Raw genomic sequence first — 18,607 nt, forward strand, 5'->3', positions numbered from 1 at the left:
CTAAGGTTTTCTCATATATTCATTCATTTAAATTACTATGTTAAGGTTTATTTGATAGTAAAGACAGCAAGGATTCTGAACTCTAATTTGTTTCTAAACACCTCAAGGAATAGCCTGAAATTAAAATTACTTTTAAAAATTGATCCATAGTTTAAAATTTTACTAGTGTTTACTTTAGTAGAAAGATAGAAATCAAAATGAGTTTTACAGAGGCTGGAAATCTACATAATAAAGTACGAAATGTATTTAGGCTTATCTTCCTAATCTTATGTGTTTTTCAGAAATTCAGTTGAACTGAGATTTGTACTCAAGGCTCATTGAAATATTACTCAGAATGTATATCAGGAACCAAAAGGACTCATTTATTTACTTTATTATACTCTAGGCATTGAAGAAACTTCTGCCCCATCAGAATCAAGTAAAGTAAATGTATATAGTGGTCAAGTATATTTATTTTGGACATGCCGCTGAAAGTTTGCATGCTCTTAAAATACCATTATCCAAACTCAAAATTAGTTGCAGTCTCTTCGAGCTCTAAAATTTTGGTTTTACTGTTTTTTAAAACAAAACCATGTAAGGACTTCAAAATGATAAGTAACTGAATTTAGTGTCTAGGTATTTCATAGAATTCACTTTGCCCAGGGCAAAAGGATTCAGAATAATGGAACCTGTGGTGTCTTCATGGCCCACAGCCTAACTGCCTGCTGTTGGGAACACTAAAACAAATTGAAATTAAGCATGTTTACTATGACTGTTTAATTACAAGGAACTCATGGTGGTAAGTCTGTTGTTTATAAAGTGATGATGATGTAGAAATAGAATATTGAACTAAACAAAGACATAGCTATTGACTCAGAAAGTTAAATATTTTTTAACTTAAGCATTAATATTAGAGCTGAGAATTGAAACTAAACAAAAAAAGGCCTTTGAACTGATTAAATATGTGTGGAGCCAATCCATTAAAGTTTATCGACCACGCTGAAAGTTACTTATTTCATCCATACTGTGAGCAAAAAAAAAAAAAAACATATTGAAAAGTTTTATTTTGCATGTAAGTTTATTCTTGATCATCTTGGTTTGCACATTTCAAAATGAATAATTGGAAAGATGCAAGCTGGAGAATTCGGACATATTTGGAGCAGTGACAGCTGATCATAATTATGATGCCCTGTAGATGAGAAGGTAGCCTTCCACCCACACACTGGTTAAGAAAATAGAATTTGTGATTTGCAGGTCTCCAAGAATGGTTAAAAATTTGGCCCTTTAAAGTTCAAAGTTTGAGGACTTAGAAAAATTTTATGTTTGAAGTATTTAAGAATTTTATTTTATTTCATTTAAAGGGACATGAAATATATGTGATTAGGAGGTTCTTGACATCCACTGGGGTTCTTTTATCTTTCTATGAAATAAAAAATGTTTCCCTGGCCTAATTTTTTAATGTGATTAATTTTCCTATTTTAAGTAAGTTATCCTTCCTCAACTTATTTGTCTCAGTCCTCCATTTCATATTAAATGCTGACAGCTTCAGTTTGAGAAAAGTAAGGTTAATGAAATCAAAATCGGACAGCTGGCAGAGGTACATTTTCTTTCATGAGACCAGAAATGAAGAGCCTTGCTATGACGGCACACAGTTCTGAGGAAATCAAACCACAGTGTTCAGTGCAGGCAGGTGAGGAGTATATTTTTGAATTAATAATACCTGGTAAAAATTCAAATTAAGACCAGTTGATATGTAGCTTGACTGCTGGTGTGTTTTATGTACAGGTGTCCTCCTGTGCAGTGGGTAGAAATATACACATTTGGGTGATTAGATTACTTTTCAGTACATGACAGTTCAGCAAAGCTTTATTGTGTGGATTTTTTCAATCAATTTTTCCTAAACTTTTAATTTTTCTTTATTCCTGAACTAAACCAGACCTCTCTATTATGTAGTTCTCTGTGAATAGTAACTCACACATGTCTGTGGAGCACCAGTTAGTCCTTATCTTTATAATTTATGAAGCAGTGTCAAGTATGTCACTTCATTCATTATCACAGCCCATGCAGTGGGTGATTGAGGGCTGTGTCTCCTCACCCTTGAAGTGGGTCAGAAAGGTCGCACTGTAACTGTCCCAAATCCCGTTGTTTTACCCTAAGGATTAATCCTTTGGTAAAATCTTTTGTAGAGCGAAGAATATTTTTATTTTCTGAACACTCATTGCCTAAAGCAGATTTGTGATACATTTTCACTTAATACTCTATTTTACCAGTTGTGCAAATTAATGTGTATTTCTGTATAGCCTAATTTTGAGTGTCAGAATTTGTAAAATGATTTGATTTACATAGGTAGTTTACAGAATCTTCTACTTTATATTAGAAAAAAAGTCTTGACTATTAAATTTCAAAAGAAATTAAAAGTGATTCTACCCAACTGTTGTAATGTATCTTCGAGAACGTGAAAGGTTTCCCATTGAGTAGTTAGATAAAGTGCTTTCTTGGTGTTAATTTTCTGACAGCCATTTGTCCTTAAGGAATACATACCTGGAAGTTATAAAGAACCACAGTTTGATTAACATGGATTAACAAGGACTGTTCTGAAAGAGCTGCTTAAGTGTGACAGGGAACATGTAGGCTGACTACAGTGAGCACTCTTTGGAGGTTTAGTCTAGGTATCTTGGAACAATCACTGACAAAGGATAGGTCCTGGTGGATACATTTAAAGTAAGCATCAACCCCTAGTGGTACGCCTGCTTAAGTCATATGCATTTGATTTTGAACTGCAGTTTTGTATGTGCTCTGTTGGTAAAGAGATGTGGATGTTCTGCACATTCCTGTGACCAGACAAACCAATTTACAAGCAGAGGTACTGAGATGTAGTCGTGAAGCACTCACCTTTGACACCTGGTTCTCTCTCCCTAGGAGGGGCTAATCTGTAGGCAGCCTTTGTGATTGAGGATAGAGCAGCAGCAGGAAGCAAGAAATAATAAGAGATCAAGGATCCCGAATTCCCAAATAAGGAAGGTTTCCTGGTCTTACATTTAAATATGGGTTTGTCTGAGCTGGGAATTTACAACGCTTCAGAATACTAGGGTATGTTTTACTGAAATCATTAGGAAGATTATTATTTTTTTCTATCAAAGCTGCCTCTTTAATATAACCTCTGATTGCCTCTGATATAACCTTAATGCAGAGCGTTCACGTGTGCTTTATAAATACACGTTACCTTGTAAAGCAGTGATCAAATTGTATTAATTTTGTAGCTATATCACAAAGTTGATGGTGGTGTTCGTATGCTTTGGTTATGAAACTAACTAAATTGGATACTTTAAAAATGATTGAAATGAAAGTCATATTGATTTAAATAGGTAAATAATTGAAGGGTATTTTTGTTGTATAGAAGGAATCAAAATGTTGAATAATCAAAGGGTATGGGTATTTTTGTATATAAGGAAAACAAATTTTGGGATTATTTTCTTCACAACTGAAATCACACTTTTAAGCAGAATAAATGTATTAAACATTTTCTACATTCATTTTAAATGAGAATTTTTAAAACCACAGAACTTAAAAACTAAATTAGTTTGGTGACACTAACTCTAAAAACTAAAATTAGCATATGTTTGGTGTTTTCTGAGTGGGTATATGCTGGATATAAGGGTGAAGTGCCCTTGGGAAGGCCTTAAAAATTAGGCCCAGTGCGAACCATATTTTAAAACCTATTCATAAAACTTTCCTATTAAAGCTGTTTGATTATCATGTTGTGTAATTTTTGCTTTGGTATCTGTTAATGATGATGTCCTTGAACTCTGGCATTTTCTTAAAGTAGCCTAATACTTTCCTTACAGTACACATTAACCAAAAAAGGTCCACTTAATTTTAAGAAATCTGTTTTGATTTCTTTTTCATTAAATTCTTCTTAGTCACACTTAACTTACTGACGTATGCTATGAAGACGTAGGAAAACCGAGTTTCTTTCTGTTTCCCCTCTCAAGTGCTTTGCTTACACTGTTGGAAGGTCAGAAATAGATGTCCTTTCTTGGCATATAGCAAAGAACTTGGTCTACTGTAGGTAGCTTGTTTCCCGACATACTCTTTCCTTCACTGGGAGGATAACTTGGTTGTGAAATTTTTCTATTGTCTGACCCTTAGTGAAAGAAAATCTGTAAATTTATTTTGTAGTTATCAACTAGATTATCTTTAGGAAACGTAAATGTATATGGGTTGTGATGATAAAGGGTTTTCTGACTGTTACTTTTTCTCTCTTTTCTTCCTTCTGTTTTTGTAGTAACAGTGGAACCCTTTCTTCAAATGAAACCTTAGACAAATCTGTGGCAGTTATGCTTAAGGGAAAAGGAACAAAAAAATCTTACTAGAACCCCGTTATTTTAAATAGATCAAAATGGTATGGCTCAGGTTAAAACTGTCAGTTTGAACATTGTGAAGGAAAAAGAGTGCCACTTAGCTGATGTCAGTAGGAAATTTAGCAAGACAATGAGATTGTGTAATTTGAGTTTTTGAAAGATTCAGTGCATCTGATACAGAGGAAATTTCTTTAACAGTTGTTTTCTTTGGATCTTAGTGTTACACATAGAAAGAGGTATAATAAAATGAAATACTTTAATTTCCATTTCATGAACTTTGCAAATTCCAACCAAACATCATCAAGAACTTGTCTCTCACATGTTTATATAGTCATATTTTGGGTTATCTTTTTGTGAATGAACCAAGCTTTTTTATTGTTACTACAGTGAAGGTAGTTGATGTTTAGAAGGCCTTATACAATACTTAACTTAGTATATGCCATACATTCTTCTGTGATTATTAATTCCATTAATTCCCACAAAAAATGTTAGAGATAAGTTCTGTTGTTACCTCATTTTCACAAATAAGGTAACTAAGACAGAGCATCTGTGTAGCTTGCTCAATAAAACTAATACAGAAGGACGAGATAGGAAAATAGATTGTAAATTTCAGAGCCTCTTCACATCTGTTAATAGTTTTTTTAAACAACATTGAAGGAAACAAATTTTCATTTATTGTTTTATCTTTTTATGAATGCTTATCCAAATTTACCTTTAGAAATAAAGACATTTTGAAACTTGGGTAAAAATAATAAGTACTTGAAAGTTTTTATTTTAAACTATTCTTTTGACTTATAACTATTAATATAACCTTTAGTCTAAGAAATTTCATACAGTAAATGCTAACGGTGGTAAGCAACAGTCACACAGTTATTTTGAGTCTTTGAACTAGAATTGCTGTTTGCAGCACATTAAAAAGATGCGGACAGCTTTGTTGTTACTAGTAGCAAAGCCTCTAAGGGCCAGTTTTCTGTGGGGGAAGAGCATAAGAATCCACACCACAGTACTTGGAAGTAAGCTCAGCTGGCTTCTACCAGTCTGAACCGATGTTAATATAATACTAAGATTACATTTCCTAACTCAGATGTGTTAAAGTGTAAAAATTAACTCAGTTTACATTTTGGTTGTTCCCAAAGTGACTCACAAGCTTTGTGAAAATGTATATATGATCAAGGGCCACACACAATCTGATCTACCTGTACTTAACTTGTACAAGGATATTTTGATATGTGCCAGTGACCAGAAAGGCAAAAAACAACATTTTGTCACAAGAGAATATCTGATAACTTATCCAGATTCCAGTACTGTCTTACAGTCTTATAGACTATTGTTAAGATCATGTTTTACTTTTATAGCCATAGTTTTAAGAATATCACCTTTTAGTATTTTCTTTCAGTATTTTAACTACAGAATCTTCCCTCCTAATCTAGCAGATAATGTACTCCATCTTAAATTATTTAAGTAACACAAGCCCATTCCTGTACAAATATTTAATAGTATCATCAGAGAAACTCAATTATAGTTGATACTAATTTTGAAAGTATAGGAAATATATTTACATCAAAACAAAGTTGATTTAGAATCACAAGTTATCAAAGCACAATTTTCCTTAATCTGTAAAGAATACATACAGTTCAATTTGAAAAAGACCAGCAACCTAATAAAAAAGTTAGGCAAAGGACATGAATAGACAGCTTAAAGAAAAGGAACTTTGAATAGCCGTTAAAAATATGAAGCATGCTCAGCCTTACTCATATAAAAGGAAATGTAAATTAAAAGTACTACACCATACTATGCTATTAAGAATGGGGCAGCTGTGAAATATTAATACAAACCAACTTAAAAAATATAAGAAAAAACCAAAATTCAGTGCAGCATATGAACTAACTATATTTGAAATTAAAGATATTTATGTGTATATGCACTGCCCTGGATGTCACCAAATAGATACGGCTACTTCTGGGAGGGCATCCAGGCGGCTGAGAGGAGGGTTGGAGGAATTGTTCATTCTCTTCAAATCTTTAAAAAAATTTTTATTGTTGGTACAACAGTCTATTCAAAATAATTAATTCTGGAGGAAATATTAAGTCACAGAATATTAAAATCTGAAAGGGGTCTGTCCAAGCCATTCCTGTAAAAGGCATTACTAGGTTTGAATGGTCAACTGTTTAGGGTTGCCCAAGTGCTTTAGATCTCAGAGCTGTTGATTTCAGCCCAGCTCTCCTTTCATTACACTGGTAGCTCCGAGCCAGGCAAGCAGGTCTTAATCGGTGTTATCATGGTAACAGATGTCTTACCCTTTTCATTGTCATAGTCCACTTATCTAGCACACAGTAGATGCTAAGTAAATGTCTGAATTAAACAAATTTAAGGTATTCATTATTCTGTGGCATGCAGACAGAAAGTGTTTCATCTTTATCTTTGAAGAAGAAAAAATATTTTTCTGTTTCCTGTTCTGGTGGAAAACTTCTTATAAATGTCATAAATGCATTTGTTACAATTTAATTTTGATCTATACCAAAGAAACATCTGTAAAGTTATAATTTGTCAATCATTTTTCAGACACTGGCTTCATGTCCTATTGACCGAAAACCTTTTCAGGCAGTGTTTAAATTGAATGCAGTGGAAGGTTATGTTAAGGTAAGGCTTAGGTTTTATTTTGCAACATGAACTGTATAAACTTAGTTGAGACATTTTGCTCTAATAGATGTCTAATTTGAATGTAAATGTGAATTATTCAATTTTAGGCTTAATATGTGATTAGCATTCCTCCTCAGCATGACAAGCCCCAACTTTTCTATAAGCAATTCTGAACCTTTTTCTTTTCTTTGAACACTAAAGAGGACATATCCATGGTGGTTTCACATTAAGTCTTAATTACAGAGTATTTAAATTTTTAGAATATTTTTAGTGTAAAGACTTCTGTATTTCAAAAACATGTATTGATTAATTGAATAGTGCTTTGAATACATTTTCCCATTGAAAAAAATGTCTGAAATGGACTATTAGATTCAAAGACCAACCTCCACAAAAATTTAAGTCCAAAATACCTGAAAATTATGGTCTCATAAAAAGCATTATAATGTTGAGAATATTGAGTCAGTAAAGCTAAATACAAAATGATATCTTTGTTCTTAAATGCTGGTGCTTGAAGGAAAGTGAGTTTAATTGGAGGATAAAGGGTTTGTGGAGACTTTGAGAGGCCCTTGCCAGGTTCATGGTTGGTGTGGCAGGTGGCTTTATTCCTTTATTAAGTATAGTTGAACTGTAATGCTTGACCCTGTTCAGTCCGTGAGGTGCTCACACATTCCTCATCGGCGTCAGTTTTGCTTCTGAGCCATGATCATGATTTGTATTCACATTTATTTTGGCTTACCAATAAAAGAAGAAAAATTAATTGAGAACATAATCCTGAGTTAATGAGAGAGAGAAAAGGAGCATGAGTAGCTAAGTAAAATGTAGAGATGTCCTGAGGTGTCATGGACGAGTCACAGTGGTGGATGGTAAAAGGGGGACGCTTAGTATACACTTATGTGGTGTCACTGATAGGAAGAACAGACGGCTCATGTGGCAGTGCGAGTCCCTGACGGCTTGGTCGCCTTCTGTGAGGGGGGAAGGGGTAGGGGAGCAGTAACAGCTGTTCAAGCATTACACATTCTGTGTGTAGATATTTGTATTTGCTTTGATACATTTTTACCAGATGGGTCTCAAGGACATAAAGTACTAAGGAGACTGCAGTTCAGATAAATGACCTGTAAAAAGTGTTTTTGCTTGTTGTAATTGTGTAACTTTGGACATCCATGCAAGTTAGGATGTATCTTAAAAGATATTATACAATATAATGTGTTATCATAGTCAGAATTAAAGCATGGCTTCTCTGAAAGGCATGTTCTCTGTTTTTCCAGACTATATATATTATGTTGCTAAAGATTTATTAGCATGAACTAACTTCCCAAGATATTTCCTGTAAAATTTTGTTCTGTTGCTTGGAATAAAACTTTGTTTTATTTAATAGCATTTGTACTTAAATGAAAAATTTGGTACAGTATTAATCTAATTTTGTCAACTTAGAGGAATTTCTCACATGTAATGTTATCCACATACTCTCAGTACTGTCCTGGGGCCTTTCCTTCTTGGATACTTTTACTCTGTCTTCTTCCTCCCCGGCTGGGTGTGAATGCGACTACTTGCTTGCAAGCTCCCTGTCGTCAACTGCTTTTCAACTACCACTGAACACTGACCTCTGACATTTCGTTTTACACTAAAACCCTCCTCGCAAGGATCCAGAATAACCTTCTGACCGGCCATTCTCACGGTCATCTGCATGTAATGCTATTGGCCAGTCTTTCCTGCCCGTGTGGCTGTGTACGTCCACTTCTGCTCATGCCCGTCACCCTGCAGCAGCCTTTGCCATCTCCCTGCCCTCCCCACTTTTCTTCCCTCACTGGGGCGCCTCATAGGCTCTTTCTCTGGATTCCTCCCCAAGTCTTCGCAACCACTTCAGTACCATTATGTGTTGCCTGTGATTTGTGTGGCTTCTAAAATTGTGTCACTGTCCCAGATCTATTTTCAGTCACTTGTTGGACATCTCCATCTAGAATACCAAAGAAATGTACACATCACCAAACAAATGCATCTGGAAGTTTCCCCTTTTTCTCTCCCCCCTGTCTTTGCCTGTGTGTGCACAGAGCCTTTCACTTCTCTCTTATCACCACCTTGCAGGCCTTCATGCTGTCATCTAGGCTGGTTCTGCCAATAGAAATACACTACAAGCCACTTTGAGTTTTTAGTAGCCACATTAAAAGAGTAAAAAGATACTGTTAAAATAAGCTTTTATGATATATTTTATTTAATCCAACATATCTAATGTATCATTTCAACATGGAATATTTCTAAAAAATTATTACTGAGAGATTTTACCTTTTGTTGTTGTTCTAAGTCTGCAATCTCGTGTGTATTTTACATTTAACAGGATATCTCAATCCATGTGAGCCACATTTCAAGCGCTTGGTAGCTGCACGTGGCTCATGACTGTTGTCTCAGACAGTGTAGATCTGCACTGTTGTAAGATTTCTTCTGGTTTCCTGGCTTTTATAGTCCCTCCTTAATGGTTCATTCTCTACATCACTGTCAAAGTTATCCTGAAAAATAAATTTGATATCTTACTTGCTTTAAAAACTCCATTTACTCTCTGATGCCTATAGAATTACTTGCTCTTTCAAGGCCCCTTACAGTCTGATCCTAATGCATTACATCATCTTCATATCCTGCTATTCTTTTCTCACCCAACTGCAATGGCTTCTCACTGTTCTTTATAACTGTTCTTCCCTCTGTTTAGAATATTTTTTCCTTAGGCATATTCTTACTCATTCTGTAAGACTCTCATAAATCATCTCATTAAAGTCTTCTCTGATATTCTCAAAGTTAAAATTTCTCAGTCCTGTGAATATGCACAGACGTGTGCTCATCTGTCTCTCATGAATAAAGTGCTCATGTACATGCCTGTCTTTCACTGTTTTGTTTCCCCAGAGCTGAGCACACTTACTAAGATTATAGCGTAGCATGCTTGAATGAGTAAGCATATGTGTTTGGGTTACACTGTAATTCAGTTAATTTTGTTTGCTTTAATTTCTTGCCCTTTCAAAGGAGAATTAATGGTTATCATCTGTGGTGGTACTGGAGTAACTCTAAATAGGTGATTTTGCTTTTCTTACAGGTTCAAGTAAAAAGACAGTTGAGAGAAACAAAAGACAAGAAAAATGAAAGCCCTTTTAAGAAACGGCTCTCCTGTCATGAAAATTCTAAAAGCTGTATGAGGTCAGTGATGAACTTTAGAAGTGGAATACGTATGTGCAGAACCAGAAGATAGCTAGTAAAGAAACAAAAAAAATACACTTTTTTAAATGATGTGGGGTTCAAGTTTGTTTACTTACTTACCTAAAACACATACTTGATCATTTAAGGAAGGACCAACTGAAATCTGAGAATATATTATTTGAGCTCTATCTTTAATGAATTGGTTTTTCTTAGGTTTTTTTTTCCCGTTTTAGATCATAATTTATATAAAATAAAAATGTTACATACGGCAGTGTAAAATTTCTATCAATTTTGTGACTGCTTACTCATTTCTGTACGTATCAGACCTCAGTGGTGGCTTGGCTCTGGGGCCCAGGCTGTACTTTGAGCAGGGCCCTCAGCATTTGTGGGCACACGGATGGTAGTGCCCAGCACGGTGGCACGGCTGCTGCGGCAGAAGCTGCTGACGTCGCCCTCGTGCCTCTCTGGGGCCTAGCAGCCTGGCTTCCACCGTAACTGAAGCGTATATGTAAAATTTTTAATCTGTTTGGATTTGTTTCAACTGTGTTGATATGATGCAATTAAGGCATTTAACATGTTTTCTTTAACTGAGTAGTGTACTGGAAATTAATTTTTTACTAATACCTAAAAAATATTCTAGTGTATTAGAAATTTAAGCCTGTTTTGACCTGAAATATATTTACAGCTGTCCAAAACTTGTTTTCTTAAGTCAATATATTGTCAAAGTCATATTTAAATCTGTGATTCATTAGTGCATTTCATGAGCATACCAGTTTCTTCAGAGAGTGAATTTACCTAGTCATCAAACAGCTGCCAGTAGCCCCATGCCACTGGCTTATGACCCTGTAACTCTTCAGATACTGACTTGGGAAATTAGGGACTTCTTTGGGAGTCTAAAGAAAGCTACCAGATACCTTCTGCCAGAAAAAGCTGTCATAAAACATACTTACAGACAAAACTTTGTATATAATTTTAAGGGATTTAGGGACCAGCCTTCCAAGACCCCCATGAACCCAAGTTCATAACTGCACTAGAGCAGATTTCACCTCCATCACTTTTTAACTGTTTCGGAGTCGGCTTTGACTCCTGCACTTACACTTACAAAGTAGGTAACAGCCCGTGTCCCAGGTGCTCATCCTGAGGCAGCCTGTCCTGCACTTCCTCAGGGTTGTCCCAGCTCTTGGCTTTTGCTGAGAATGCAGCCGTCCCCTCACCCCACTCCTGACCTGCACCAGGTCACACACCGGTTCTAGCAGCCAAGGTCTTCGCATGCTTCTGACTCCAGCACGCAGACACCTCCGTTCAGTGTTGCCCTCCCTTCTAAGCAGTGAAACCCTGACGCCCTCAGTCTGAGACTGCTGGTTCCTGGGAAAGAGGGCGGCGGTGCTGCTGCTGGGTAGTGCACCCCCACTGTGGCTGCTGGAGTGGAAATGCGTCCAGTTGTGCTCTCCTTGCTAGAACTTCAAACTCAGTGCAGAACAGATTTCCTTTTGGTTGACATCGAATTGAAAATAAAATAAGCAAAACGACAACTTTCTCGTAATTATTTTACCTCTTTATTGATGTTTGCAGAAAAAAAGTCTTAAGAGAGGACCTATTAAGTACAAAGCCTTATGACTTGAAGATGATACATAGTAAGTGACTTTTTTACTTGTGTTTTGTACCTTTTTGTTTCTTTAATGCTTGAGCCAAAGTTTTTATTAGTAGTAACATTTTAGTTTGGAAAATAGTTATACACAGAACTCTGCTGAGCTCTGTACACTGTGTTCAGTCTTCCGTATGCTGCTTTAATGGAGTTATTTATGCTGTTCTGCCCATTTTGTTTTTATGCTCAGCTTGGAGGGGGGAGGGTGAGAGTGAGTGAGTGAGAGAGAGAGAGTGTGTGCGTGTGTGCGTGCGCGTGTGTGTCTGTGAGTGTGTGTGTGTGTGTGTGTGTGTCCTTGCTGGTCGGCCTCCATGTGGTGGAGGTGCTTAGGGGAGAGAAGGGAAAATGCACCTGTGGGCCTGTGACTGAGTGGTGGCCAAGGCGGCCGGACAGTGAGGCGGTCGATTTCCAGCTCCCAGAGGAGGTTGTGGTTTGGCCCCTCACTCCTGATCTGAAGCTCTGTTTGGATATCGAGCACCTCTTCCCTGTTTATCCGCATGACAGTTAGTGTCCTGGTGAGCCCTTGTCTTTGGCTCAGGGAAGCTGCCCGCAGGGCCCAGCGAAATGGCTCTGCCTGGTTCTGCAGGGCTTTGTGACCCCTCCTTGGAGCTCAGGCTGTTTATTTTGTTCAAAAACAACTTAACTGTGAGCTGTTGGCAAAGAGGGAAGTAAGCATTTATTTTCCAAGTTAGGTTATAGTGAATTTCTATTTATAGATAGAATTTGACTTCATTGTTCCTGAAAATAAACGATAATCAACTTCATTTTGATTCTACCAAATTTGGTAGTTATTGTTTTTTTCTGACTCATCATCATCTCTCAGGTTTATAGATCCCAGATTTACAGATTAATAAATGTTCTGCCTTTGATAATTTACTATTAAAGTGAAATTGCACTAAAAGGACTTTAATGGTTAGATAAGCATTTTTCGTTTGTCAGAGAACTTTAGATATCAGAGCTTTGTTTTTCTATGTTAACTGCTGAAAGTTAGCATCCTTTTTTATGGGAAGCCTTTGCTTGGTAGCTCTAGGATCTGAGATAAGATTTACTGTTGAAGAAGATTAAATGAGACAGATATTCTCAAGGTGATTTGCCCTGCTCTCACTATGTTAGTTTTAAGAATACTACAATTTTCTTTTAAACATATATATCCTGCCTGGTCTTATTTTTAGACAGAGAAACATAGGCAGATGTTAAATCTGTAGTACTTTGGTGTAGCAAAGGTCATTTGTAAGAATCTGATTCCTTTGGATTTGAAATTTTATTTTACTCTTCAGAATATGAAATACTAAACAAGTTTTCAGTGGACATCCTAAGCCAACTTAACATTGAGTAGCTAATTTTAAATTGTAGTTCTTAAAAAAAAACTATTCCTGCCAGCTTAAAATTGTCCAAGGCCTGTAACCTAATGCCATGTCTACTGAAGATGCCTGAAGTCGTGTGGTCGGTTTGGGGCAGGCAGAAATATTCATTATACTCTGTGACTGGGTAATGCAGTAGTACTAGTACTGAGGCAATTATGAATAAATGTCTTAACTGAATGAGTCTGGATTGATTTAAGGGGTAGTGGGTGCTTATCGATTACCCATTTAGTTCTTCTGTGATGTTGCTTTTCATTTGGGGAGTTTAACAAATCTAACATGGCTGGTTTTTCTCCCTGCATCGAAATACGTACTTGATGAAATAACTAGCTTGTATTTAGGTATCCCATTTAATGAAAATTACTCAGGTTAATTTCTAAATCCATACTCAGCACATACTTAGGTATGAGATTTTCGTACTAGAAGAGCAAAAGGGAATTGAGATGAGCTTACTCAACAAACTGTGCCAAGCCCTGGCTCTTAGGGGTATAAAAGTGGCCAAAAGCGACAGAGTGCTTGCTAACAGAGAGTGTCTTCTGTGCACAACAAAAGATAAATGTGTGATGTGTCAGGTAGTGAGGAGAACTTTAAAGAGGAATAAAGGAATAAAGGGTGATGACTTTGTGGAGGTCAAAGAAAGTTTCTTGGATATAGTTTGAACATCAATCTGAAAGAAGGAAGAATTAAGCCATAAAGACATCTCAGGGAAGAGTGTTTCAGGCGAGGGAACAGCGGGTACACAAGCCCTGAGACAGGATGATTCTCGATTGTTCAAGGAATAGCTGGAAGTCAGTGTAAGTACAACTGTTGAGTCAGGTAGATGGAAAAGGAGGAGTAAGCCACTGGTTGGGAGGGCATGTATCAGGCGGCAGTGTGTTCCTGACACACCATTGAAGGGTGACTCTCACTGGTAGAGGGTGAGAAGAACATTGGAGGGCAGGAGGGGTCTCAGGTCTGAGGTACCAGGTAGGCCAGAGATGCTGATGTTTGAGCTAGGAAGTGTTAGTGGGAGTGGTGAGCAGTGGTTCGAGTCTGTGCGCATTGCATTTCAAGGTTAAATCCTCAAGGTTTGCTGGTGGGTTGGCTGTGGGGTATAAGAAAGAGGGGAGTCGCCAGTTACTGAGAGGGGAAGGCTGGTACGAGAGAGTTTGGGAGAATATAGTCAGAAATTCTCATTGGACATGTAAGATGCCTGTTCTGCAACCACATAGAGGTGCTCTGAAGAAATCTGGGTGTTCCCACGCCTTAAGCAAATAAGACACTCATCTTCAAATTACAGCTTGATCATTGTTCGATGTATAAAGTGTGAAAACGATACACATTTAGTAGAAACTGAGCTTTGAGTCTTGATCTTCCCCGGGCCAGCAATGTGCGGTCAGACCTTCCCTCGTGACGCTGGGCGGGGCGGCCCCGCAGCTCCCAGGCGGCCAGGCCACCATGAGGGCCCACGGCCGAGGCACCTCCATCCTTTCTGCACCCACAGGACCGTCCTGATTCTCACTTCCAGCACAGGATTCAATATATTACATGAGGTATCCAGCACATTATTATTAAATAGGCTTTGTGTTAGATGACTTTGCCCAGTTTTAGGCTAATGAAGCGTTCTGAGCACATTTAAGGTGGGCGAGGCTGCACTGTCCTATTCTGCAGGTAAGGTGTATTAAATAGATTTTCAGTTTAGGATATTTCAGTTTAAATGGTTTATCAGGACATAACCCTATCATAAGTTGAGGAAGATCTGTAATTAGAAAAAGATTCTACATGTAAAGAAGTTTTACAGATACCTTAACCAGTTTATTATTTATTATACCTTCATACCAATTTTTATTTGTGATTTGATTTAAAAACAGAAAAAATATGCCTGGATCTGTTAGTTCCCTAGGGCTGCTGTAACAAAGCAGCCACAAACTTGGTGGTTTAAAATGGGAGAAATCAATCTTCTCACTGTTCTGGAGGTCAGAGGTGTGATGGCGGGGTATTGGCAGTCCCATGCTTGGTCTGCAGGCTTGGGGGGAAGTCCTTCCTGCCCCTCCTTGACTTCTGGCGGCTTCCCGCAGTCTTGGTGGTCTTTGGCTTGGAGCTGCATCCCCAGAATCTGCCTCTTTCTGCATAGGCCGCCTTCTCTGTGTCTCTCTGATTTTCTCCTCTGGTAAGGACACGTTCACTGTATTTAGTGTCCACCCTAATCCAGTACAATCTCACATCAATCTCACCTTAATAGCATCTACCAAGACCCTACTTCTGAAGGTCATATTCCGAGGTTCCAGGTGGGTATGAATTTTTGGGGGGGATACTTTCAACCCACTTCAAGGTGTAAAAAAGAACATCTTCAATAATTACAAATTTCCCAGTTGGTAAGAAAACACTGTGGCCCAGTCCTGGCACCCAGAAGTGTCCTCCAAATACTGTTTCCCAATGAAAGAATCTGGGTTCCTTGAAATAAATTAATTGATTCCAGGTTTGAGGTCTTAAACAAATAAGATGTTCCTAGAAAAATTTTTCTAACAAAGACTACTAGGATAGGACCTTAACAAAAAGTCTCAGGAATCAACTGGGCTCCCTCTAGTCAAAAGTGGGACGATTAATAACTGCAGCTGTTGGAACCTGTCAGATGTGTTTAAGTCCATGAGGTCATTGTGCTACCTTATAAGTAAACAGATTGGTCTGTTTGGTAGGGTGCTAGGAAGCTAAGTCATTTTGAAAACCAGTGTATGAAAGGAAAGATCCAAGCATCTGCCTACCCTTTCCTAAATAATGTATATATCAGGATAAGTGAACAGGTAATACTTTTTTAGAAGTATTTCAGCAAATAATTGAAGATAGATTCACAGAATTTGAATGTCAGCATTTTGTGAACTCTAATGAATTAATGAATCTAGGAGTTGATCAACAATGGCTATTAGCATCAGAGAAGGATGCTAACTAGTTACACCGAACAGGAACCATGGTGTCTGCTGATAAGTTAAATTTCTTTTTATGAAAGAACTTACTGAGAACATTTTGTTTGTCTCTTTATTTAGGACTGCTTAGCTACATTTAGAAGCAGCTCAGCCTAGCTTCTTTAATTTCTTAAAGTTTTTTGAAGTAGGAAGGGGCTATTTGAACACTCATTTGTGACTTTCTACCTGAAGTTACTTATTTTTATGTTACACACTAAAAATAATGAATAAACTGTGTTAAATTGTGAAGTTATTTTATCTAGATTAGAAATTATTAGTATAACATTAGATAAAGCTCCAGAAAGCCCAGTAGACAATTTTATTGGAAATTGGAGCACTTGGGTTTTGTACTGTTTTTCCCACTAAGTCATCTGTGATTCTAATAAAATTATATAAACTGTTCAACTTAGTTTTTCATATAATGAGAATGGTGTTGCCTCACTGGAGATATTGGGAAAGGTTAGCATACCTTCTGGCAGATTTGTTAAGGAAATGTCACTTTTCGTTCTTCAGGCATACTAGATAGCTGGGTTGCCATACTTCTGTTTTTATTTTTAACATCCTTTACATATTTGATCTAGGAATGAACATTATTTTTTGGTTTGGGCAAATAGTTTATAACTGATGTAGTTTATGAAAAGTGTCCCCTTTTCAGACATTTAATGGATTATTCCTGTAAGTACATGTTAGATCCACTTAATTATGGCTTTATTAACTTTGGAATTAATTAATAAAACTTTAATTGGTACCTGTCAAGTACTGGGCTCTAAGCTCAGAGCCTTTATATACTGGTTTGTGTTGACCAAAAATGTTTTCATTTTCATGAAACATCTTTTGTGATACGTTGAATTCAAACAAGACAAGCTTCCAGTTAAGCACAGCAGATTGAGCACCAGTGTAATTCTCTAACCCCTCCCCCAAACCTACTAAAATGACAATAAAGGAATGAAAAGAAAAGAAAAATTAAAAGCTATAATACAAGAGAACTAGAGAGAAGGAACAGCTGATGAGAGAAGTCTGTAAAATAGAAGCTTAAAGTGATTTTATGAGGTGAATGGTAAACTATCATAGCAGAAAGTTGAAACCTAAGTCTTTCATGGGAGCGTGGAGTTAAGAATCGAGTCTCTTCACATACCATAGCACCTTAGATAGTCTTGGACTTCCGTTATCTGTGAAGGGAAGGATGTGAGGTGATGCCAGAAAACAATTGGTTAAAATTTCTAAAGGAGAAGTTTATTCTGTAAATTTCTGGCTGAATATGGTAGGGGAAGACATATATATTCCACCAGGCAGAGACTAGAGTCTTACTCTCTAAAGGAAGTGGTTAAACTCCAGAGATGAGGATAGAAGAGACAGTAGAGTAAAGAGAGGGAACTCAAGTCGAATGCTGAGACCTTTAGTTCATCTCTCAAAGCGCTGGCAGTCTTGTTTGCTCCCAAAGTGGGGGATGGGAGACGTCTTCTGGAATACTGTCATGCTCAGATATAATGACATTTGGGGGTCTCTGAGTGAAATGGCCAGATCTCTGCCTGATCAGTACATAGTGAAGCTCATTGTTTGAAAGACTGTAACCCCTCATCCTCACATCTCAATCAGTATTTTAGTGTCCCACAAACAGTGAAGGATGACCAGATAGTTGAGGGAAAATAATACCAATGAAGATTAAAACAGAGACAAAAGGAACCTGATAGAACAAACTCAGGGCTGAGAAACGGGGAACAGCTTAAAAATTAATATCCTCAGATATAAGGAAAACTTTTGGAAATTAAGAATATTATAGCAGAAATCTTGAAAATTAAACACAGATAGACTATAAGCTGAGAAATCTCAGAAAGTAGGACAAAGAGTCAAATAGTGATAAAGTATTAGTCTGTGAAGTTCAGTACTGAATAATAACATTTCAAAAAGAAAAAAAAGAGAAAGTTATCAAGAAAAGTACTACAAAGAAAAATACCCCAGAATAGTAGAGTGTGAGAATCCAGGTGAAGATACTCAGATACCTAGTAAATGAGCAAAGAGATACACCAACCTCTTCATGGAACTAGAACTCTGCAGATAACAAGGGTCCTGAAAGCTCCTAGTGAGAGCAAACAGCGCATATAAATGTTAACAGCAGATGAAGCAGTGGAGCACTAGCCTTGAAAATTCTGGGGAAAATAATTACTAACCTAGAGAATTATATTCCCTGCTAAACTGTCAGTTGAGTGTTAGGGTAGAATAAAGACATTCTCAGACCCACGAGAGCTCAGAGTTCATTCCCATGCACCCTTTCTCAGAATGCGACTTGGAGTTTGCATGCCTCGCTGAATGAGAAAGTAGATGAAGGAGCCGTGTGACATTCAGAAGAGTCACAACCCAGGAAAAAGAGAAATGGGATTGTATTATCAAGACGACGATAGAGACAGGTCCAGAGTGATGGTGAGCAGCGGCGTTAGAGACTTCCCGGTTCCAGCTGGGGCAGGACAGAGGGGGAGTATTCCCAGGAAAGGGGAGCCCACTTGCTGC

General features: G+C 37.3%; 1 protein-coding gene across 8 annotated transcripts in view; it reads left to right on the top strand.

Annotated features, from left to right (window-relative positions):
• The window catches only part of SCAF11 (SR-related CTD associated factor 11), a 62,813-nt gene that overhangs the window by 32,749 nt on the left and 11,457 nt on the right, over nt 1-18,607 (top strand). For 6 of the 8 annotated variants that reach the window (XM_073223166.1, XM_073223170.1, XM_037009488.2 and 3 more), the window contains 3 exons: nt 6,903-6,980; nt 10,057-10,157; nt 11,730-11,791. In XM_073223166.1, the coding sequence (XP_073079267.1) occupies nt 6,903-6,980; nt 10,057-10,157; nt 11,730-11,791 (241 nt within the window). Of the gene's footprint in view, nt 1-2,898; nt 3,070-6,902; nt 6,981-10,056; nt 10,158-11,729; nt 11,792-18,607 lie in introns of all 8 variants that reach the window. The other 2 variants (XM_073223171.1, XM_073223169.1) reach the window with 2 other exon arrangements.

The sequence above is a fragment of the Manis javanica genome, chromosome 15, assembly GCF_040802235.1.
Source record: "Manis javanica isolate MJ-LG chromosome 15, MJ_LKY, whole genome shotgun sequence".
In the NCBI taxonomy this organism is placed as follows: Eukaryota; Metazoa; Chordata; class Mammalia; order Pholidota; family Manidae; genus Manis; species Manis javanica.